The 25,738-nt window shown below is 39.1% G+C and overlaps 1 protein-coding gene and 1 long non-coding RNA gene across 2 annotated transcripts in view; one reads left to right on the top strand and one right to left on the bottom strand.

The window, feature by feature from the left end:
- Positions 1 to 399: 399 nt before the first annotated feature.
- cnksr3 (cnksr family member 3) overlaps positions 400 to 25,738 on the top strand; it is a 43,846-nt gene continuing 18,507 nt past the window's right edge. The window contains exons 1-2 of the mRNA XM_044169068.1: positions 400 to 659; positions 19,936 to 20,099. Coding sequence (XP_044025003.1) covers positions 608 to 659; positions 19,936 to 20,099 — 216 coding nt within the window. The 5' untranslated portion in view covers positions 400 to 607. The remainder of the gene's footprint in view (positions 660 to 19,935; positions 20,100 to 25,738) is intronic.
- On the bottom strand, positions 15,775 to 19,915 carry LOC122863097. Its single transcript, XR_006374909.1, has 4 exons — positions 19,485 to 19,915; positions 18,780 to 19,034; positions 16,520 to 16,614; positions 15,775 to 15,925 (listed from the first exon to the last, which is right to left on the bottom strand). It is a non-coding gene; the product is annotated as an uncharacterized LOC122863097 (long non-coding RNA).

The following is a 25,738-nucleotide window of genomic DNA, read 5'->3' as shown; positions in this document are numbered from 1 at the left end:
AGTTCTATGTTTAGTTTTATCTTTCTTCAGCTTTGTTGTCCTTGTTTTTAGCTGTATGTCTATTTCTATCTTCCTGTAAATTGTTCTGTGTGTAACACTGAGAGCAACTTAAAGCCGGAGTCAAGTTCCTGTGTACACATACTCGGCCAATAAAGCTGACTCTGATCGCTTTTAAACCATGTGCTGTATTAAACAGTTTTAAACCTCATCAAGTTCTAATGTTCCGTTGTTCCCACAGCACCTGAAAGCATCGTCAACATACTCCTATGGGATTGGAGGAGAATGGAGAGAGGGGCGTGGTTAACGCATTCTGTCAGCTCTTACTGTTATGGGATTGGAGGAGAAGGGATAGAGGGGGGCGTGGTTAACGCATTCTGTAGGCTCTCGCGGTCTGCTTTTCTTGTAAACTTCTCCACGAGCTCGGTCAGTCAGTGAGTGAGTGAGTGAGCGAGCGAGCGAGCGGCGGACCGTTGGGCCGTTGGTGCCGCGTCTGTCTCTGCGCTGAAACGGAACTCCTCCGTGCGTCAGTATGAGCTAATTATATCTAATTAACGGTTCAATTCGGTAGTTTGGAGAAGCGAGAGATAAATTAAAACCCTCTGGAGAAATGGAGGCGGTGAGCAAGTGGACCCCGCAACAAGTGGTGGACTGGATGAGAGGTAAGACGTAACGTTATCTTATGGATCACTGCTGGGGGGAAGCTAACGGTCCTGTGTTTGGTGTAAGCGGTTAGCTTTTAGGTAAATAACGGCTAATTCAGCACTTACAGCGCCTGCTGTTAGTATTAACTTTATTAGGGAAAGTTATTTTAAAGTTGTTTCTCAGCTGCAACCTCCTGTCATTCAGCAACTTCATCCAACAAATCACAGATATTATTAAATCGTTTAATGCAGGAGTTTATATGGTGTTTTCGTTGTTTGTAAGGAAAGGCAGCTTTGCTTATATAGCACATTTCAAACACAGTGGCAATTCAAAGTGCTTTACATAGGCAAAGAAAAGCTTTAGAATGACAATAACCAATAAAAATGAAATGAAATAACACAAATAGAATAGACTAGAAATGCAGTTACTGTGCAGTGAAAAGTTTGTGGCACTAGTAGGCGGAAATTAAAGCACTAATCAGTCATTTAGACTGTAGAAATTACAAGTATAATCATGTAACCTATATGGTAGATTTATGGTATAATGTTATAATTTTATGGAAGTTAACGGTCCAGCATTTAGCTGGGGTGACTGGTTATGGTTAACTTGGGGAAATCTTTGGGGGTTTCACATTACTGTTAAAAAGTTTTACTTAAATTGGCAAATTTGAGTCTTTCTCAGCTGATCATAATTGAAAGTACAGGCTTGTTGTCCAGTGTTTGTCCCTGCATTAAAGGACCTGTCAATCCATTTTGAACTTAAAACAGGTTGTGTTTTGGATTTTGGTTGTGTGACCCGTTTGTTTTACATGTGGATCACTGATTATGCCTTTGTGTCATGTATGTTGAGTGTTTTCTAATGTTAAATGTTACCACAAGAACTTTGCTCAAATTAAAATTAGTCTAAAATTGGCAAAATTTTAATTTAAATCAGGAACAAAAAACAAAGAATAAGATTACAAATCTGATCAAACATTCAATGCCAGCTTTTGGTACCTGACAGTTTTCTATACTCGGTGAAACAGACACATTTCAGTCTGTACCGAAGTAATACTGGGGTTTGATATCCAGCCCTGATTAGCTTAGCATATTGCCTTTGCTTCACAAGTGCTTTGGCAACAGTTATACATGTAACTTAGCCATAAACATACAGTATACTGTATGTAATGATGGTCCAAGTTAATTAGGCTTGTGCTGTGTGTGTGTGTGTGTGTGTGTGTGTGTGTGTGTGTGTGTGTGTGTGTTGGCTCAGCAACAGGCTGCAGGTTGTTACCTTGTTTACCTTTTCTACTGACTCATATTTCTGGCCTCAGTGCAGCTGCACAGGTGTCAATAAAAAAAAAAAAACAACTTGGCTGCTGAGTGGCAGCTGGATGAGATTTACACACACACACACACACACACACACACACACACACACACATATATATATATATTCATTACAGTGTGTCAGTAAGCAATAAACAGGCCCGGCCAGTTTACAGATCAGCCATAAAGTGACAGTCAGGCCCATAATTTGATAAAGACCTGTTTTTAATTATCAGGAGGTTTGGACAAGCAGCAGCAGCAGCAGGAGGAGAACAGTTTGTGTTGCAGTGTTTAAAACCACAGTTTGTGTCTCTTAATGTGATAATAGTTGTTTTTACATTTTAGCATTTAGATTACACTTCCTCGAAGATTAATAAAAGTTAAACCTTGAAAAGAACTGCTCGTATTCGTGGCATTTTTTTTAAAAGACATGTGCGCAGGGTTCCCATCTATCCAGGACTGGAAAACCTGGGGGGGGGGGGTACAATTTCCCTAAATGTCCTGGAAAACAATGAAGTGACCTGGAAACCTTTTAATGTGCAACAAAACAACATTCAGGTTGTTCTGATGTTGCTGTATAAATCATCATGGGCGTAACAAGCCCCCTAAAACTGATTGTGCACTGTGTGTTGAGGAACAAGTTGAAAATATACTGCATTAGTTTTGTTTTTGTTTTTTTGCAACATTTTCACACCTGGACTGGTGAAAGCTCTTGAATGCCCCCTGAGATTGTTTGTGAAGCCCACTAAAACAAAACAGTGCATTTTTTTTTTTTTATTTAAAAAGTAAGTGATGGTTAACACCTTAACTTGTCCAAGTCCAAGATTAGTTTCAGCAGCAAAAGACTGTGAGTATGGTCAGTCTTTGCAAGTGTCCTGGAAAATGGATTATTTAAATATTGGTAACATTTTAAGATGTGTTGCCATTTCTTGATGCTAACAAAGATGGCAGCCAGAAATGATAACTGCTTTCTTGTCTGTCTGACTCCAAGTTTGGCTTTTAAACCTGAGAAGAAAAGGTTTTGCAGAAAGATATGTTTAGTAAAGATATTCAAATATAGTTTCGGTGTTGTTACAGTCACTCGGGTATCATGGGTAACATTTCAAATGATACCAAGTCGTAAAGATAAGATACGATAAGCCTTTATTGATCCCCAGACGGGAAGTTCAGGTGTTAGAGCAGCACAAGGCCGTCAACGTCAGACACCCTTATCATACTTTGGCAGTTACCTAGTGTTTCTGTAGTGGTGACAAAATTAACTCACCGTCTATCGTGTGTGTGTGTGTGTGTGTGTGTGTGTGTGTGTGAGAGAGAGAGAGACGGTGTTTGAGGAGTTTTTTCAGTCGTTACCAAAGTAACTACCTGGTTTGCTGCTTCCCGTTTGGTGAGATACAGTTTATGTGCAGACGGTTAGAAACAGGTTTTTTGACAGCGAGGTTTCTTTAGTTTATTTCTATGATTTCAACACGAATTTGTTGTCCACAGTGTAGCATTATCAGGGGGGAAATATGGTGCGTCAACAGTGAGTTTACTGCATCCTTTTGGATTTTAAGGCGTTAGAGACCTAACAACATCACTGTATAAAATAAAAATAAAAATAAGAATAGAAATAAAAAATAGAAACTATACAAGAGCAGTTAAACTCAAAATTGCAAAATCTTTTTTAGACCAAATCCCGTAAATCGAAGTCTCTCGTTCATCGTGGAGCTCTGACAGTCCATTTAATTACTGTTGTGAGAAAGTGAGCGTCCATTCAGCCCATGTTGTCCTCCGACAGCACGCACACACACACACACAAAGCATATCAATACACATGTCATTTAGCAGCAGAGACAATGAAGAGCTGAGTGTCTGGTGGTCAATAAAGACCCAGACAATACCAGCTCTTGACAAAGGTCGGCGGGTCAGAAGGTCGCTGGGACTCTTTACTGTGGCAGCGGCGCCATTTAACAGATCTGACCATCAGACTGTTGTTCGGCATGAAAAGTGTGACAAACACACAGGGGTCAGTCACATGACCCCTGCATGCATGCCTCAGTTAAGCTTGTTCGCTCCCTGTGTTTCCTGTCTCTCTCCACTCTGCTGCGGAACTTAATCTCGCTTTATTGCAATGCTTAGTGCTCCTGTGATTAAAGGATAAGGCTGGTGATATATACTTGTTTTATTGTCAACAAATCTCATGAAAAAAACAAAACCAACAACACATTAATCCATCTGTCAATGCTGTCTGACTTCCTGTCTGTGGCTCTCAGCTCATTGGTTCCCATTGAAGATGTAAATCTTTAAAAACGGCTCACAAATAGTTTTATTTTTAAAAAAAGGCTCAGTAATTTCCTAAAGCAGCTGCTCACTGTAGTTTTTAACAAACAAACAGGAGGAAATGGTGCATCTGTTGGGGACTATTTTCAGCGGCGGATTAATCCACATTCGGTGCTGTAGTGAGTGTTTGGGGCAGCAGGACGGTGTGTGTGGGACTGAGTCAGAATAAACTACAGTGTGTGTGTTCATGGTGATGAAGGAACATGTCACCCAGTGCAACAGTGCGCCTCACTGATGTGTTTTTAATAGTTTTTGGACGACAGTGAAGCTCTATGGCAACATATTGAAATTGCTTGTTTTCTCTGACCAACAGTCTAAAACACAAAGATTCTGTTTAATATCATAGAAGACTAAGAAACTGGTAACTTCACATTTTAGAAGCTGGAAGCTGTGGCATTTGCTCAGAAATGTATCAAAATGGTTGCAGATTAATTTTCTGCCAATTGACTAATCAGTTAATTGACTAATCATTTCAGCTCTACATGTTAGACGGGTACATTTTGGTCCTATAGAATATCACCAGACTTATGTTTTAAAGGGTGAATTTTCACAACACAGTTTGGTATCTAACAGTTTCATTCATTCTGCACTGTTAACAATGTGTAGTTTGCTGTCCTGTTTTGTAAAAGTGGAAGCTGTACATGTTTTCTGTGTGCTAAGACAAAAAGACTTTGATATAATAATATGATATGATCAGTAAAGTGATAAGCAGACACAGGTCTTCAGGTTGCATTTAGTTTTTAGTTTATGTCTTTGTCTCAGAAACTAAATTTGTCATTGACCCAGATACTGTTATTTACAGTGACAAAGCAGATTGCTGCCTCTGGCTGTAGGCTTTGTGTGTGTGTGTGTGTGTGTGTGTGTGTGTGTGTGTGTTTTACTCTCCTTGCACGAGCAACAGGTTCTTTTCATGGGAGGTTCTGTCGGTCTTGTTAAAATCCTTCTGTTTGATCTGGAGTTGGTTCCCACAGGCCGGCTGTCACTGAGACCGACCACAGACACCAGAAACACTTCATCCAGGCTGGAGCAAAACAAAAATAAATCCTGGAATAATCCTGGAATACCGTGCAAGTTGGAGGTATATTCCTGCAGAAAGAAGGAATCCCAATAATTCTTTTGGAGGAAAGTCAGGGAATATGGTTCAGCTTCATTATTTTCCCAGTACAAGAAATGTTCATGTTCGATGCGCTAACTTAGACTGAAAAACAAGTTTGACAAAGACTGAAGGACAGAAAACATTTCTGTCATCACTTCAGTCATCACTGTTGCACTGGGCGAAATGTTCCTTCATCACCATGAACACACACACTGTAGTTTATTCTGACTCAGTCCCACACACACCGTCCTGCTGCCCCAAATAGAGATCACTATAGCACCAGATGTGGATTAATCCGCCGCTGAAAATAGTCCCCAACAGATGCACCATTTCCTCCTGTTTGAGTGACGTTTGTTAAAAACTACAGTGAGCAGCTGCTTTAGGAAATAACTGAGCCTTTTTTTTTTTAAATAAAACTATTTGTGAGCCGTTTTTAAAGATTTACATCTTCGATGGGAACCAATGAGCTGAGAGCCACAGACAGGAAGTCAGACAGCATTGACAGACGGATTAACGTGTTGTTGGTTTTGTTTTTTTTCATGAGATTTGTTGACAATAAAACAAGTATATATCACCAGCCTTATCCTTTAATCACAGGAGCAAAGTATTGCAATAAAGCGAGATTAAGTTCCGACTGAATTGTGTTAATTAAACTCCCTGCACTGAATGTTTGATCATGTTTAAATATTGTCTGATCAGATATCTCCTGATTGTTTTTTCTTATTCACAATGCGGATGCCTAACATCACTGCTAATAATCATTCATTTGTATCCACAGTGAATCATCAAGAGTTTCCCTAGTTATGGAGTAGATTTATTTGAACTGTTTTCATATTCAGTGTGCTGGAAAAGTCTTAGAAATGCAGTTGTTTCTTGGTGTGGTGTTCATCTGATGACCAAACCTGTGCTGTAGTCTTCTTTGATATTCCCGTTGTGATACTGATGCAGGGCCTCTGATATTTATTACTGTGCAATTAAGGCTGGGTATCATTTGGAAACTTACAAAACTGGCGTCAATTTGAGTTAGAGGAGTATAACACATAGCAGAATATTCCAAAGCTCTCAGTGCATCAGTGTTTTAATGTCATCTTAACACTAGTAGATGTATAAAATCTTTGCCAAAGTCAGCAAATTTCCTGATTTAGATCAGGTAATAAGAATAAACAGGACCAATAATCTGAGCATTCAGTGCCAACTTGTGATACGTGACAGTTTTCAATGTTTTGGACACATTTCAGTCCATACCCAAAAAAGCTCAGCATGTTCAGACAAATCCACATACTTCTCTGCTCGTCTGGCAGGGGCAGTCGCACATGGCAGCGTAAACGACGACAGGCTGGCTAGAGGGTTGAATATATAAGGTGACACAGCCAGTTCTCTTTACGAAGGGGGTGTGTACACATACGGCCAACAAACGAGGCGATAGATTGGAAGGATTTACCTGTGTGTACTGCACGAACACTGAGCAGGAATTTCTTTATATTATTGAGTTGTGTAGATTAGAAGTAAAGCTGGTTGAGTGGATACACAGTGAGATATACAGTAAGATCCGATGCAGTATAGTTGGGATTTTGTTTAGTAGAAGTTAAACCATGTAGGGCCAATATTACTGGCCGATATTAGCTTATTACAGATACATGGTAACAGCGTATACTGTATGTTGGGAGATAAAAAAAAATTGCAGTGCAGAAATGCCAAAGATGTAGATGATTTGAAGTAATTTGGTGAAGGTGTCACCAGCCTGCTGTTTGTGATCCTTTTAAAAAAAACATTGCTTATGTTATGCATTTACGTTAAAAAACAAATATCGGCAGACAAATGTCAATATCGGTTCTGGCCTCAAAAGTCCAGTATTGATCAGACGCTAGTTTAAAGTGATATTATGACATCTTAAATGTTGAGAGCCAAAGTTTATCCTTTACCTTGGTAATAGCAAACTTCATTTGCCGATAAACGCTGTGAGATGTGGTTGAAAGCCCCAGAAAAGTAGGCTAGTAAGTGGATGTTGAGTTAAGAATATTTTGTCTGAGCTTAAACGTTTTCTCATCCTGGTGGTAAACGTTGCATTATGGTTCAGTAACGGTTGTCTGACTGTTCTAGCTGAGTGACATGAACATGAAGTCTCTGCCATCACAATCAAACAACAATTATTGTTTCTCAAAATGTTCTTGTGTTTTAATTCAACATCTTCTGAAATCACCGATGCTGAGTCCCAAAACACTGACTCATGACATTATACATGAAGAGGGATTGGGTGAAATATTTCGGTATACGTGCTTGATTTATGCCAGTACGGCTGAGTGTAATTATTTTGAAATTCCAAGTACAAAATTATTATTAGAAGAGTAAATATTGATTAATTCAACATGTTTTCCCAGCAAATATCAGCTCTTCTCTCAGCAGCCATCTTAAAATCTAGTCAAACATTTAGTCAAAAACTGGTCAAATCTCAATTTAGAAAGCGAAAGGTTTGTCAGTCCTCTTAAATTGTTGTTTTAATAATAGGAAAATGTAGAGCTGTAAAGATTAGTTGACTGATTGATTGATCGATTGATTGATTAGTAGATCAACAGGAAAATAATTGGCAAGTATTTTGATAAGTGACTAAGTTGTCATTTTTCAAGCAAAAATGCCAAATAATCCCCAGTTCCAGCTTCTCAGTTGTGCTGCTTTTTTGTCTTATGTGATGATAAAGTGAATATTTTTAGGTGGTTGGCATTTTATAGACCAAACAATTCATCGATTAATTGAGAAAAATGGAATAAGAGTGGTAGATTGGTTTTGCTGTAGTCCGTGAGAAAATTGTGAGACAGCAGGGTTAAACCTTTTTATTTATTTTTTAATTGGATTAACCCCCAAAACAATCCCTTATTCCTTGCTCTATGGTCCGGACATTCACCAAATTTGATTACAAGTTTTCTGTCAAACAGGTAAAAACACAACTTCTTTGACAAAGGTAATAACATAAAATCAGATTGTTATCATGTACTTTGACTCTTTGACCCTCCTGCTCCTTCTTCCTGATGTTTTGCCAAAATAAACGTGTTTTATCTTTCAAAGTGGTGAACAGTGGAGAGCAGCGAAAGCTCAGCATCATTGTACTTTCAGTTTGAAGAATTTTATCTAACAAAGACCTTCCTGTCTGCTCTTTTTTATTTTTGAGATGAAGGAAGGAAGGAAGGTCACAGGTCTGGGGGACTGAGAAGCATATTTTAATTACAGTTATTAAACAATGTGCACTCATTCAGCTGTAAATAACTTATCTTATCTATGATCTGGTTTTATCGCTGAACCTTCCCAGCATAAGCTATAAAAACAAAAACTGTTCAGTCTCAGTTTCACCACCAGTTTTAAAGGTTTTCTTTGGTTGAGTTGTTGAAGTTGAAAAGTTCGCTTGGTTTAATTTTTTAATTTGGTTTATTTTTATTCACATTGACCAGTCTGAAGGCAGCCAGAGTTGGCCCTCCCGCTGAGCAGGGCTGCAACAAACACCATCAGGCATCCAACGCACAATATGAAACAACAGTTTTTTTAGAGCCGCAGGATGCAACAGCCAATCAAAAATCAGTCCAATCACAAACACCTCATCAGTAATTGATGATTTCATTTTTCCTATGCACCTGTCTACTAGGTGTGCATCAAACAGCACTTAATTCATTTTTCTCTGAAATGTGTATTCTCTAAAATGTCAAAAAGAATGAAAAATGAATTGTTAAAAGTTATCAGACCCAAAAGTCTGACCATCAGTCAAAGGGCCCCAAATTCAGTTTATTTATAAAACTATCATTGGCAAAACCCCTCCATGTCTCTGCTCACTGCTCAATATCTCCAACAGTAACCGCAATTTACGTTCTAGCAAATTCATTAGTATGGTCATTCCTGAAGTCCGCACCTCCTTTGGCGGTTACTCATTCCAGTCTGCTGCTCCTAGTGACTGAAAGGAGTTGCAAAAGATGCAGAATCCAAAATCAGCAGCGTTTCGTCCTGTAAGACGAGGAGGATCTGCGGCGCACGTGATGAGGTTCCCATTGGAACCAGAGCATTAAGGTCGGTTGTTTGTTCAGTGGGAGGAGAACCTCTGTCACCTGAGATCGTCGTCACCACGGCCTGACGTCATCCAGCAGGCGGAGCGAGGCGCTAACGCGGACAGAGCTGGGGGTTAAATTCTCACCAGAAACGCACAGATGGTAGAAAGTTACTCAATCAGTGAATACTGTCGGATTAAGATTTCCCTTAATTGGAACTAAGGGGTCTGGCCAAAATATAAAGGTGACTAAACATTGACTGTGATGGATTATCCATCAGCAGGCAGGAGGTTGATTTTCATTTAAATGAACTGAAACCAATGGCTGCCTTGTAGGAAGGAAATCAATGTAAAAACTGATGATTTGGAAAGTGATCAGCAGAGATGTTACAAGACAGGATTTGTAATTAAAGGGATAGACTGTGCAAAACCAGAACTCTGGCTGTGTTGCTCTTTCTGACCTGATCAAGATAATAGAGGAGTACTGGTGATGTGTTTCACTTGTCTCAAGTATTGTCTTTCCTGGATGTTTATAAAGAAAACCACAGAATAAGGTCACTGAAGTAATTATTAAGTGGTTATAAAATTACTCCACTTTGAACCTTTGTAGCTTATAGTAGATACCACCAGTATTGGGTGCATGTAAATGGATTGTCCAGATTTTGATCAAAGCATCCACCAAATGGCAGATATGTTGTTTTCTTTCCTTGCCGTTAGTGTCCCACCCAACGTTTGTCTTATCAGAGAAACTGAGTTCACCGAGGGAGCGCGGTGAATCAGAGGAAACATCAAGATTCTCTCCGCTGAGAGCCTCTTCCTGCTTTTTTCCCATTTGTGAGCAACTTTGACGTCGTTCAGGAGTGAGAGTGTTGAGAACCCCATTCACACAGGACTCTGAAACGATTAATTTATTAATGTACTGACAGAAAATGAATCAGCAACTATTTTGATAATCCGAAAAAATGCCAACAATTACGTAGGTGCAGTAAGATTTGCTGCTCTTCTTCTTGTGGACTGTTGGTTGGACAAAGCAAGTGATCTGAAGATGGGCTTTAGAATATTATGATGGGCATTTTTCCCCATTTTCTGACATTTTATAGAACAATCGATTAATTGAGAAAAATAATGAAAATAATTATTGTAATGTCACCATGTCAATATACTGTGATCCAGCAACCTTTCTATTGTAATCTTACTACACAGATAACAGTAATACCATGCATATTCACTATTTTGTTTATAAAATGCCCAAAATACCCAACACAAAATGCTAAAGCTTAAAGAGATGTCTTCAAATGACTTATTTGTCAAAAAACAAAACAAATGTCAGTGTATTAAATTGTAATGATATACAGAACAAAAACAAAACAAAAAAACCTTCCCATGTTCCTGCTGGAGTGAGTCAGACAAAGTGGATTCTGTGGGAACTGAGCTATGTTAGTAACATCACCATGATTCATGTAACAACTTATTAATGGATCCCAGTAAAGCAGATTGGGAGATTTGTTCAACCTGCGTCAGAGCTAATGAGTCCAGCAACCTCAGTGTCATAAAGAACTGGACGATTAAAACCTGCAGGACCGGTCTCCATGATATAACAGAATATAGTGATGTAACTGTAGGACAGCAGGATGTATTCCTACAAAGAAATGCCCCTCATTTTATTGCCGTATAATTCTAGGTTTGGTTGTGTGGGTCAGTGAGTGAGTCGGTCCACTGCTTTGAATCATCTGGACAACCTTGCAATAGAATCCCGTGAAGTTTGGTACAGAGATCCATGATCCCCGGGGGGTGAATGTCTTTGACTTTGTGGTGTCTTTTAATTAGCGCCACCATCAGGCCAAACTTTCTACATCTCCAACGCTTCAGTTCTTGATAGGATACCTCTAAAACTGAACTCCTGTCAGCCTCAGCTGAACTTTGAAATGAATGCCAACAAAACATGTGAACTTGCTAATGTTAGCATGCTAGGCAATGTCACATTAGCTGGCTAAGTATTAGCACATTAAGCAGAGTCTGAGATGGAAAGGGCCAATGGACAGATGATAAATGCTTTTGATTTAGGTAACAGCTGCGGTGTCTCCATCCCGAAGTGCCGGCCCCTGCCTTGGCTTACCAGTTCTCAACCTGTTAGACATACATTTTCATTTTGGTAGTGTGGACCGTCCATTCCAGTAGATCTGCACCAGTGTCCTGTTGTTACTGGTTAACGTGGGCTGCTATAGGTCTGTGCAGCGCTCTCTGCTCTGCACACTGTGAACGCCCACAATTCCCGTTTGTTTAGCTTTATAAGACTGCTGAGCACAGATCTGCACAACACTCAAGGAAATCCTTTTTCCTCTTGAATAGTGTTTGTTCGACAGAGTGTGTTCCCCAGCTGCCTTGTGACAGTGAGATGTGATGAATGGTGTGTGTGTGTGTGTGTGTGTGTGTGTGTGTGTGTGTGTGTGTGTGCGACAGAGTTTTACAGAGGCCCAGTGAAGCTATGAATAGCCTCGGTGCTCTTTTGCCACTTTTCCTCTCTGCTCTCCACCCTTGTCCTGTTGTGATGGAGGTGGGGTAAATATTCCTTTTGTTGCCCCCAGCTGGGGTGTGTCAGGTCCAAACTCCATCTTTGTGCTTCAACAACGCAGCACTTGCCATTTGTTGTAGCGTTCAACCGGAACATTTCCACAATGCAGAAAAAATATTATCGAGCAGTTTAATCTCGACGGGAGTCTTTTCCTTAAAATAAACAAGAATAAACCTAACGTCAAACTAAAGGTGTGACGTTATTTCACTTGTTTCACTGCACTTGCTGCTGGTGCGATTTGTGCTGAATTAAGTACTTTTGCAGCTTGGATTTAACATAAAATGAGAAATTATCCTCTAAATATTTTTGAATTTTTGCAACAATATATTGACAAAATTAAATTAAAAGTTATAAATACTTATCTAACCAAATAAGTGAAAACCTAGACAAACGCACACGTGTGTGTGTGTGTGTGTGTGTGTGTGTAATATAGAATAGTAGTAGCATCTGTAGCTGTAGTATATGAGATTAACTATTTCATGACACCATATTTTTGTCATGTTTTCCACATTTCTGCATTAATAAATATGACGAACATGCTTCAGAGTTCCCCGTTCAGTGAGCAGGATTTGTGTTTTTTGAGGTCGGACACCTTGTCATACCACTCTGTAAAATGAGGCCGAACATGTTGTTTGTTTTGATCTTTCTGACAAATTATTAACTGGACTGTTTATGGGCAGCTGGAGTTTCACCTGCAGCTCTTTTTTTACTGACGTCCTCACGTTCGACTGGAGCCGGAAGAGCTAACCCACTTGAACATCAACACATAAATACTTTGAGTTACTGCCAGGCCAGGAATTTAGGAGACTGTGCATAACTGTAACCATGTCAACAAACGCCAGGTTATTGAAAGATAAGTTTAGAGTTTTACTAGAATTCATGCATCAGATGCCTAAAAATAAGCTAAATAAACAAGCCGGCACTTAAGACAGTGCTGATGGAAAATCATTGTTTTCTATGGTTTTGTTCATATTATGTAATCTGTTATCAAATCGGTTAATAAACTGTATTAATCTGTATATCAATAAAATATACAAATATATATGTATGTAAATCATTTGGTAACCATGGCAACACGTATGCTCGTCAGCATGTGAGTGCAGGATTTTCTCTGATCCATCAGTCCAAAGCGGTTAAATCTGAGGTCTGTTGTGCTTGTATCCAACCCTGTGTGCTTTGGCAGTTCATTAAGTCCATTAAAGAGTGCGTGACATAGCGATCCCACAGTAATCCCCCTGTTATATAGCTGCACAAGACGCCTGTATCTACCTCATTATACAGGACATGCGGTCTATTTGCCATCTGAGCTCTTACATAAATATACTCATAAGAAGCATTTGCATGACTTGCTGTCAGTCACTGGAATTTGGTTTCCCCATGTGGGTGCTGATGATGCAGGATGACACCCAAACTGTCCAATCAGTGAGTTACCTGTCAGTCCGTAAAACTTCATGTTTGCAGCTCTTGGTTTGTTTTTAAAAAGTCAAACTGGATCAGAACAAGTGAAAACACCTTTAATGTTGACAGAATTAATATACAAATACAAAATCATATTATTTTCCATCAAAACTTGCATCTTTTACATATGCACACGTGCTTTTTTGCGACAACAGACAAACATACAGCTGCCAGTGCATCTTGGATCAACTGCATTCATATTGGGGCATATTAGCTGGTAAACTACCAACATTGATTATTCAGCAATCATCGGTCCATGCCTAGTTTTTGCAAGTAACATCAAGACTGGTTGACTTTTAGCAGGTAACTGAGCTTTTGCTGGATAAAGCAGTGACAGTGCCTGATGGGTTTCAAGGTCAACCGGCGGTTTTGTCGTTGCAGTGAAAAGTAAAACTTTCCCACCCTGAGCTGCTGCTGCTGCTGCCTGTTGGTACGGAGAGAGTTTCCCACCAGCAGCTGAGTGACAGCAGGGCAGAGACCCAGAGTCGTCTGCAAATATAAGACTGGTCGGAGACGAGACCACAGAGAAATTAACTTTTGTTACATGTGTGACTAAAGTAAACTGTGGAAACTGGGCTTATGGAAATGCACTGCAAAAATATCCATCCCTACAGGTTCATTTAAAGTCTGAAAATCCTACTTTTCTTCTTACAATTTACCAAGTTTCCTAAAATCACAAGACATTTTCACTTCATTACACAAGAGCATAGTTAGGAGACTCAGCATTTACTGACTTGTGCAGGAAGTTAGTGAGAAAGTCGTGAATGTTCTGTGCACTTTAGTCAGTCTCCAATGTGCTTTCATGTTGAGTCAAATTTACTCTGTCAACAAACATGCTGGTTTCAAAGTGCTTTACAAAGAGCAAAGATCCAGATTAAAACACAGGAAGAGGGAGAGAGCGCACATGTTTTCTCATGTGAACTGTGCTGTGATGTTGGTGACCTCAGAGCTGATTGGATTAAGATTTGTGGTAAATCATAAAATGTGGGGAATGTTTCTGCTGCTGAACATAAGCCTTGTTTAAAGATGAACATGAGATATGATTTTGTGATGATTCATAAGTTCTGGAAAGTTTGGAAATACAGGCAGTGATTTATACATGCTGTACATACATTATTCTTAAAGGATAAGTCTGGTGATAATCTATATTTTTCTTATTGTCAAGAAATCCCATGAAAAGACCAAAACTAACAATGAACTGATCCTACTAACAAGTGTTGTGTGTGTATCCTAAGCCTGATTGTTGTTCCTTCATCACCATGAACACACACACTGTAGTTTATTTTGACTCAATCCCACACACACCATCCTGCTGCCCCAAATACTCACTTGAGCACCACATGTGTATTAATCCGCCACTGAAAATAGTCCCCAACAGATGCACTACTTCCTTCTGTTTGAGAAAGCGTTTGATTAAAAACAGTTCCCAGCTGTTTTAGGAAATTACTTAAAAAATGAAACTATATATTTGTGTTTTTAAAGGTTTATGTCTTCAGTACCAACCAATGGGCTTGGAGCTGAGAGCCACATACAGGAAGTCTGAAAGTATTGAGAGACGGACTAACACATGGTTTTGGACTTTTCGTGATATTAGTTGACAGTAACACCAACCTTATCCTCTAAAGTAATGTGGCGTTATTGACACAACAGGACTAAATCATATTCAACATTCAAATCATCAAATCGAATGTGGAAATAAAGATCTGGCTGAAGGTTTGTAGGGAACCTGAATTTGTTCAAATAAAACTTTATTTGGCTTTAACTGAGTGAGACGAATGAAGCAGTGAGTGTGTTTTTAGCTTGTGGTTCGGCAGCTGATCTGCTTCCAGCATCAGGATCTCTGCCCACCTTTCTGTTTAGCAACAACAGTATCTTAAAACACACTGTAAAAAAAAAACAAAAACAGTCCTTAACTACTCATTCAGTCTACATTACATAGATAAATCTAAAAAGATAAAAGAAAATGTGCAAGTAATTGGATGGTTTACAGTGGAGATCAGCTTGTTTGAATCCTTTTCTGGGTCATATTTCTCAGAAAACAAGTGATGAAAGAAAATGATTAAAACTGCTTAAAAATATCTGAATAAAATTAGATCTGATCTCCATTTTACTGGTAGAGTCAGGATTCTTGTTTGAAGACTATGGCTGGATATGGCCGTAGCAGTTTTTACTATCAAAAGTCAAAATGCTTCAAAAACCTAATTAAAACATTAAAATGACTGAAACATTTGAAAGGTGAAAGAATAAGCAGAAAGAACAAGTTTATCAAAGTTTATTTAAACCATCTTAATGTCTCCTAACTTGTCAGATGAGTAGTTTTTTGCAGTGTTCATGCAAACAGCCACAGTTTGCTGTGTTTCATTAATCATGCTGCTTGAGAAACGTCTCTGAAGCCAAAAACACAAACCGCTCAGCAGTATTTCGGTGCGGTGATCCTGCTCGTTCCTCGCCCTCTGCCAGCCGTTTGAAGTCACTTTCCAAGAGTTTGAGCCGAGCGCCAAAACCAACTGCAATGTTCAAAATGCGGAATGAGAAAAATGTCTCAACTGTCACATAAATTAACAACATTTTATTTCTCACAAGAACATTGGATCCAGCTCTGGATGTTGGCACTGTGCCGGACTCAGGGGGCGTTTTTACTTTATATTTCAGTTTAATCCTGCTAGGATCAAGTTTTATTCCACAGTGTAAATTATGTCTTTAACTCCAATGACTCGAGCAAACAGCTGGTGAATTTGGACCTGAAACCATCAATATTATCCCACCTGACCCGGACGTTTGTGCTTGTGTTGCAGGAAAAATCTCATGTTGGGGCTCAACAGAAGCTCAGATTCGCTTGTTAAGGTTTCCGTTCTCTGCAGTGTGCTCTGCAGGGAGGCTTGGCCTGGCGTTGTCATGCTTTCATTAGCAGGTAATTTGGCTGTCGCGTGACATTTAGCCGACCATGCTGTGCGGCTGAGAGATTATCGGCCTCCTCGAGTGTCAGTAATGTGATCCAGGCTGTCGCCAACACATTCCTGTTGACCACAAACTCTCACCGGTCCAACTCCGACAGATAAAGGAATTTATTTTAAAATATGTTATTATTGTCACCATCAAACCTTCTATCATGGAGTTTGCAACTGGGCATCTTTCCAGGAAGGTGCAGGAGCATAACATGTTTTCTGACTGTCACAAGTTTGTTGCAGCAGCTCAACTAGAACAGAAACCAAAGAGAGATCTTGAGTATAGAAGTTCAGGACTGCCAATATCAATATGCAGCCATTTGTCAGGCCGTATTTCCTTTTTGCATGATGTGTGAAAATCACAGTTTGAAAATGCATCATTGCTGTCAAAGTTAAAATTTAAAGTCAACTTTATCCACTTGAAGAAACTGCTGCTTTCAGTTTGTCGAATGTGATGATTTGCTGATTTCTTGTCATTATAAATTGAAGACTTTTGACTGTTTTTGGGTTTTTTTTCATTGTTAATTGGACAAAATGAGTAATTAAACGATACCACTTGAATATCTGGTAATGCAAAGTTGTAACTTTTATTTCTTAAATTAAATTAATGAATCAAACAAACAATCTATCAAAATGCCATAAAAGCTAAGCCTGCAACTAATGATATAGCCATAAAGTGTCAGAAAATAATGAAAACAAGTTCCCAGAGCCCGAGGTGACGTCTTCTAATGTCTTGTTTTGTCTGACCAACAGTCCAAAACCCCAAAATATTCATTTTAGTATCATATATAAGATATAGAAAAGCCATAAGATTCACATTTGGGGAGCCAGAACCAGAGAATGTTTGGCAGTTTTGCTTTATAAATTACTTCAATGATCGATTGCTTGTCAAAATTGTTGCACGTTATTCAGCTAATCAATTGACTAATCCTTTCAGCTGATACACAATGCTGATTTCTTACTTTGATTTCTTTAGGCGCCAAAAGTGCTTCATTTAAAAGGTTCATTTGTTACCCTGCATGGTTTCGACTTCAGCTTTTGAACAAAAAGAAATGAGTGAACAAACTTGCTCTTTCTTGTGTTAAGTCTCACGGTGTGTTATTCTCGGTGTATCTCTGTCAGAGGTGTTAGCTGCTGAAAACACAGAGGTGTCACATCAGCAGTTAGTTAAGGAGGAATGTTCCTCCCTGCTGTCAGCGTCGGTGTCGGCCATCTGTCGTCCTGCGTGTCCATCTGAAGACAAACAGGAGTCAGAGTTTCTTCGGGACACTTTAATGACCACATGCAGGGGCAGTTGTTTTCTTCTCCACTGTTCACACCAGCTCAGGCATTTTGTTGGTCAGCTGATGTCCGGCCCGGTGCTGAGTGCTTCACAACATCTGCCATTTGGTTGATGCAAAAGCTTTTTCAAACTAACATGTATTTTTAGTTTAGGATAACCCAGTGGGAGTCGAACACCAAGCCGTTGGCAGTGTTGCTGCCTCGCTCTACACAATTCAGTGCGTACAAATGTCAGCTTGTGTGAATCAATACTTATTCTAATTATTCTAGCTGAAATGCTAGCTGTCAGATGTCAGTGCAGTTCCTCTAAACTTTTATGCTACAATTTAAATGTTCATTATTAACTTTTGACTGACATTTGAGGCAGTTTGATTTTCAAGTTGGCTGTATTATGAGGTGGACCCAACAAAACTTGACCAAGGGCTGCAACTTACGGTTATTTTAATTATCGAAAAATCTGCCTATCAGTTTCCTGATTCATGGTCTGGTCTTGTTTTGTTTAACCAACAGTCCAAAACCCAAAGATATTTAATTCACTATAATAGAAGACCAAGAAAACCAGCAAACAATTCCATTCGAGAAGCTTGAAGAGTACATTTCCAGCATTTTTGCTTAAAAATAACTTGTTGCCGATCAATTTTCTGCCAATCAATTAATCGACAAATCATTTCAGCTGTAGACGCAACACAGTTCTGACTTTTAAAGGTGATAACCAAAAGATGAACTATTTTTACCTCTCTGTAATAGCCAGAAATGTTAGCTAGCTTAGTTTCTGGTTTGTCTAATTTAAATACGTTTTCAACGGCTAAAATGTGCAGTTTATTTTTAGGTTGTGTGTTGTTAGTGTAACCAAGGTAAAAGAAATGATCCCGTACAAAAAATTACCACTATAAAGAACTGCTACGTGCAGTGACATCTAATATTCATCTTTGGTTTTAAAACATCAAATTGAGGATTACTTAACCAGAGTTCAGTATAAAATTGAGTAATATAGACAACTTGAAATAAATTAATCATTATAGTAGTTTAGATTATTCCTTGTTCTAACCAATGATGTGAAAAAAAGTGCAGAATATTTTATGAATTTAACACGTTCTGTAGTGTCTTTACAAACCAAACACATCCTAATACTAACCCGAGGTGTCTGCCTGTGCTGATGTGTGTCAGTAGAAGCATGTGCTGGATGTTGGTCGATGCTCCTCCATTGATCCAGCAGTGAGAACTCTTTTATCTCGTCTCCCGCTGCTGCCTTTCACAGAGAGGTCAGAGGTCACGGTTCAGGATCGGGCACAGAGTGGCGCCGCTGGAGCCTGCGGTGTCTCGCTCAAGGTCACATGAGGTCACGGGGATTGAAGGTTGTCCAGAACGGTCCAGGTCTTATCTGCTACTCCTCCAGAATTTATTAAAGGACAAAAATATGTAGACATTGGCACTTTTGATGTTAATTGATTGGAATCAGCTTTATTGACGTAATAAAATCAGCATTGAAAATCTTTTTTTTTTATATCTTAATATTAGTTGAAATTCCATAAAATACTCGTTAAAGTAAGTGGATGTTAATGAGGTTGCACTGATGCTGAATAAATAAAGTTGTTATTTCAACTCAAATGCCAGTTGAAATAACAACTGGGGGGCTCAAATCTGTTATCAGTTTTGGCATTTTGGTAAACTTCATGATTTATTTTATTTGACAGTTTCTTGACTCTCTAACAAGAGCTGGCTAAAGCCTACAAATTCAGAAATACAGAGATGGTAGATATAGTTGGAATTTTGCTGTAATATTGGTCTGAAACTAAACTTTTATTAACATATTACAGTTGATGAAAGTAAGAGATCAAACCTGGGAGCTTCTGTGTGCAGGATGGTAGGATTGTCTGTCGATCCCGAGCTGAGGTGTGGTGAGGTGGCAGGACGGTGTTGGCTGTTGGCCGTCACAGTGATAGATCAGCAGGAAGAGTCATGTTAGTGTTGACTCAGCAGCTCTGTTTGCTGTCAAACTTGAATGAATCATAACAGAGCCGACTTTAACTGAAACTCAGCTGCTGAAGGGAAACTCTGTCTCAGTATCGTTTACTCTCTCTCATATGTACAGTACTTGTCATCTTCTTCCTCCCAGCGCCCTACTGCACTCAGGGCAGATGAACTCTATACTATAAATATGTTTTATTGCCTATGTAGTGCATAAACACTGTCAATAAAACCAAAACAACATAAAGAAAGCACAGAAATGCCTTGTGAAACTGAGGGGGGTTTATCTCTCTAAGTGTGTTGTATCTACGTCTGTCCCTCAGGTCTGGACGACAGTCTGCAGCAGTACATCCCGTCCTTCCAGCAGCAGCAGGTGGATGGGGAGAAGTTGCTCAGGATGTCCCACCAGGAGCTGCTGCCTCTGGGCGTGTCGCGGGTCGGACACCAGGAGCTGGTGCTGGAGGCCGTGGATCTGCTCTGTGCACTGGTCAGTAACTCGTCACAGCATCGTTAAAAAAGTGTGGAGTTTCATCATTGTCAGGGTCTTTCCTCAGGATGAATATTAGTGAGGTAACATCACACTGAGCTTCACAGTTCATGTATGTTTTTTGTTTAATTTAAAATTGTTGTCCACAGGTTTTCAACAGAATGCAAATATCTGTGTGTGAATGAATGGAGGACAGTGTTAATGATGCCAAACAAATGTTTTGATAGTGAAAACTGAAAAAAGCTTGAGCCTGTATTGTTTTTAGCCTGTATATTTATTTGGTTTATTATTTATTTTATTTATTTATATTTGCAGTATGAAAGAACCCGGAGAGAACCCACGGTCATGCTGGATTAGCTGTCCGGTCCGGGAATCGAACCCACGAACCCACGATCTCCTTATTGGGCACTTCCTGTTTGCACTGTAAACATAGAAACAGACAACTATTCCTGGATTACTTTTGATACTGAGGATATGATATGATACTATGATACTCATAAGGAGCGTCTTGTTTCTATCAATCAAACAGTATGTGTATAACGTTTGTGTGTTGACTGAGTTGACTCTAAGAAGAGAGATGCAAAATGTGTCAGTATGCACTGAAGGTTAAGCATGTCACTCTGCTTACACTCTCTATCTCTCTATAATGCCGTCACTAATTAACTAATATATTTGATGTAGCTCAGACAAATACTGTTACGTGACTTGACAGTGTTGACAAATCCACTGCTTTTTGTTCAGCGTGGCTATAATTTATCTCATTGTACTGATTCCAGCTATGTGGGCTGGGCTCACCTGACTAGCATGGTTTAACAGTCAACAACCGATGAACTGCCAGAGCTTTCTGGGTGAAACTCACAGTTCTGTTCACCACGTGCTGAAATATAGACAGAAGTTATTTTGAGTCCTGTACCAAACCCAAACATCTGTGTTCTGTTACACCCCAAATAAATATTTGTACACACCAGGGACCTCAAGTTGCAGCGAGTTATCTGAATTTTTTAGACTTCAGGATCCACCAGAAATCCTGTAACATCAGTCACCTGCAGTCAGCATGGTCATGTTATTACCAAACGAACGCAAAGGGACATTCTCCTTTTGTTTCTGTGGACAGAGCAGAGTACATGCATACAAATTACAAACAACACAACAGAACACAATGGTTTTCATGGTAAATACCAGAATTTGATTATAAGGACTCTTTGTTCTTCTCCATCACATGGTCTAATAGCTGTGGTTTATGCTGGTCCTGGCTCTCATGCCAGAGAATGTGCTGATGTAAATATAATGCACTCTGTTAAATCTTTATCAGATCTGGCAACACGCCCACACTACTGGGTTTAATACTTCTACACTGCAAAAAATGTTTAAAAAATGTAGCAGAAAATATGTTTCTTTGCACTTAAACATGCATTTAACATCTTTTTGTTTCATTGTTAAAACTGAAATTAAGTTATCTTGAAAATCACTGGACGTCCTTCTCCCAACTTACATGTGTTTTTTAATACAGTTTGATTTATTTCATGTGGAAAACTGTACAAGACTCTAGCTAAAAGTCCCTTGAACTAACGAGATTACCTGAACACACTGCGAGCCTGTCACAGATTGTCTTTAAACATGAGAAAAAATGAAAACATAAATAACCACATTTTAGATGTGAAGTAAAACGTGGCAGTCTGCTGTGAAATTACTACATTTTTGCCAAAATGACCCAACTGCATATTAAAAAACCATGAGGGATTCCTTTACGTTTTTAAAATGTTTAATTCAAGATGCAGGATTTGAGCTCAGCTGAAGCCAACCCACCATGACAAGAGCAAAACATTTCTTTCAGCCAACAAAGTTCTTGTTTAAAATAGTGTTGAACTCCAGACAGAGCCCCTCAGTCAGCTGTTTATGAGCTCTGACTGTCTGTGTCACAGTGAAAAGGAGGATTTACAGTCAGCGCTGAGGTTTAATGGTGTAACTGAGCTGAATGGGATCCAGCAGCCTTTTTAAATGGAGCCTGACACTCTGCTGTCACCGCTGACAAACAGTGAAAATAAAAGGACGACTGACCACAGCAGTGAGACAGTTATACACGCAATAACTACTTCTACTGTTTAAAGTTGTGCTATTGAAGCTTGCTAAATCATTTATTCTTATTTCCACCAATATCCAACAACTGGCAGATAACTTGATGTTTATTTCAAGATATTTGTTTATAACAAGGGGAAAATGGCTTAAAAATATTTATTTTTCAAATGTCTAAAGGAATCTGGACATGATGAGCAGATGCAGATTAATTGACGGAATCAAGATCATAAAATTCCTGCATAGGAAACGTGGATTTGTCGCTTCACTATCAACATTTCAAGGGAAAATATTTAGTTTAGATGTAAGACTGGTTAAGAGGGACATTTTTTTGCAGTGTGGGATTTTGTGTAATTTAATCAGTAAGTGAAAAATGTGCTAATAGGGTGAGATAAGTTTGTGCCTGATATGACTCCGCTTGTTGGAAATAAAATGGTGACATTATCTTGAAGTAAAGCAGATCAAGTCAAAGTAACTGTCCTCTGGTTGCTGCTGTATGTGTCGGCGGATAGAGAGAAGAAAGTAACATCTCCTCCAGTTCTGTACTTCAGTACAGGTCAGTGGTTCCCAACTGATCCAGCCTTCTCAAGGAGAAATGAATGACTAATTACATTTTACTCAACTCTTTAACTCTGATTGTTGCATATTTAGTGAATATTTATGTTATTAAAAAACTTGAGGCTTTCAGGGGTTTTTTGGGGGGATCTTAAAGTTTCAGTTTCACCTTTCTCCCATGCACTCTCTCTCTCCTTCCTTTTTTCTTTCTTCATTCTCTCTCTTTTCGACGAAATGGTTAAATGACCTTTAAACATTTGTATCATTAAATTAATTTTCATAGAAACACCAGTTCACCAAAGCCGGGCAGCGCCCCACATCCAGCCCTGGTTAGGATGAGGGTCATGAATGTGATGCTCGTTGACTCCTGACCCCGGTTAGGGCTGAAAAACCTCACATTTACTCATGTGACCATCTTTTGACCATATCCCATGGCTTTCTTCAGCGAATGTCAGAAGGTGTCAACATGAGACCAAAGTACAGAACTTTGCTCGTGAGACAACAAGCAGTCAGGGGGAGATCACACCCCCTGCTCACTTACTGTTGATGTTTTTGATCCCTGAAACATTTTCAGGCACTAACCCCTGACCACATGACCTCACACTGAAGAAAGAAGCACTAAAACAACTCAACAGAGCTGTGAATAGAGATCACACATCAGCGGCAGCTCGAGTGCTTCATGGAGAGTTTTCCTGTAAGACTGAATTGAAGGTCAAGTGACGTGTTGTGGATATTTTTTGAAGAACAGAGTTGAGTTTACTGCTCTCGGGTGTGGAGCAGGAAACAGATGTCAGAATGACCCCCCACCCTTCCCCTGACACACACACACACACAAACAATCAAACACAGTGTACGGCTTGTAGAGGAAGAGCAGTTTTGTTCCAGCAGCAGTTTCCGTTGGCTGTCAGATGATCAGTTTTCCATCTGAGACTCATTCAGCAGAACAGGACACACTTTCTCTGTTCTGACTTTTACCATTCAAACTCTACAGGTTTATTATCAGAGTTAAAAGAACATAGTCATGCTGTTTAGAGTAGTATAACATGAATCTGAAGGCCCTAGTGTTGTATTAACTGCTACAGAAGATAAATAAATCTCCTGTTCACGTATGACGACGTCTTTCTGCCGGCGCTTTTCATTAACATTACATAACGTTACGAGACGGGATAAATTACCTTAGAACCAGAGGTCTCCCAACCATGTTTCAGAGCCACATTTCTTGCAAATAACATGCAAAAGCCACTCAAAACTTATAGATAATGAATAGCAAATATCAGTAATTAAAACTGTAGGCTATAACTCACAGATAATCTCTCCTGCTCAAAATCTGATCCCGCTGAAATGTAAAATGAATGCCAAACATTTGCTGATTCCAGCTTCTCAAATGTCAGGATGTGATCATTTTCTTTGTCATAATTGTTAGTAAACTGAATATTTTTGGGTTTTGGACAAAACAAGACATCTGAAAACGTCACCTTGGACTCTGGGAAATTAGAATGGCATTTTTCATTATTTTCTGACATTGTTTCATCCTTAAAGTTACAGTTCACCCCAAAATCAAAAATACATATTTTTCCTAGATTGTTTTGGTGTGAATTGCCCAGTTTTGAAGATAACTAGGAGGCAACTCGCACCAAAACAATCTAGATGGATAAACGGCACTACAGGTAAGAGGAAAAATATCTATTTTTGATTTTAATGTGACGAATTGGGCCTGATGTTGAAACAATGAGTCAATGAATGAATTAATTGGCAATTGTCTATAAAGTTATTTTTTAAGTGAAATGCCAAACATTCTTTGGTTCCAGCTTCTTAAACGACAAATTTTTTCTTAAAATTTTCTGCTTTTTTCTGTTTTTATTATCATAATAAATGAAATATCTTTGGGTTTTGGACATAACAAGCAATATGAAGACATCATTTTGGATTCTGGTGAAATTGTGATGGGCATTTGTTTATCATGGTCTGACATATTATAGCCGAAACTAAAGTTAATTGGTTTATTGGGAAAAACAATCAAGACGATAATCAGTGAAATAATCATTATAATCGAAATAATCAAATCAAATAATTGTTTGTTCAGTTTTTCAATACAGAAACTTTTATTAATTTGAATATTTTGGTTCACCGAAGCGAGACTCACATCTGTGTTTAGTCAGAGCCTGTTTCACTCCAACAAAGGTCTAACTTCATTGTATTCACTCTGTTCTGATTGGGTGAGATCACTTTACGATCATGTTAGAAACATGATTAGAAAGTTAACCTGAAACTTGATTTGAACTCGTTGTCAGGTGTCGTGTTTTGTTAAGGTGGATTTTTACAGTGCAGTCAGTTGACAGGTGGAATGTCTGCAGATGTTTTTATTGGCTCTGAGCGTCACGACACCTCAAACATCTGAGCGGCCTCGGGCGAGCCAGCGTGTTCACACCGTCAGCTGACAGAATTAATTACAGATCCTGTACAGATCTGTGAGGACGAGTGGAACGAGTATTTGATCATCTGCAGTTATTGATTAGTTTGAAAAACTCACCCAAAAGTAAAAATCCAACAAGAAAAAATATGGACAAAAATGTCCTGATGCACATATGACTTCACATGTTGTGTGTTGTTAGACCCCTGGTATCACTACAGTTCTGACATTTGTCAATTGATTGAAAAATTGATTGATTAACCGATTGATTGATTCATGTAAATAAATCTTCAGGAAAGCATGAGATGTTCCAGCAGCATCTTTCTTTACTCTGACTCTTATTTTTTTTTAACAAATCAAACATGTCACCATGGTAACCAAAGCGTCCATATTGAACATTAATTTTTATTGACCACCATTATTGATTATTGTCATCGTTCCTGTAGACTGTCACACCGGCTCACTTTGGGTTTGGATTTAGTTTGAATGAGGTTGAAGTGGCGTGGAATATGTTTTTAGTCAGATCATCACCATGTTTGTAGGAGTGTGTGTGTGTGTGTGTGTTTAGAGGGGATGGGGTGTTGGGATTGTCGGTTCTCTG

Source organism: Siniperca chuatsi, linkage group LG16 (assembly GCF_020085105.1).
Source record: "Siniperca chuatsi isolate FFG_IHB_CAS linkage group LG16, ASM2008510v1, whole genome shotgun sequence".
Classification (NCBI taxonomy): Eukaryota; Metazoa; Chordata; class Actinopteri; order Centrarchiformes; family Sinipercidae; genus Siniperca; species Siniperca chuatsi.
This window is presented reverse-complemented; position numbering and strand designations above follow the sequence as displayed.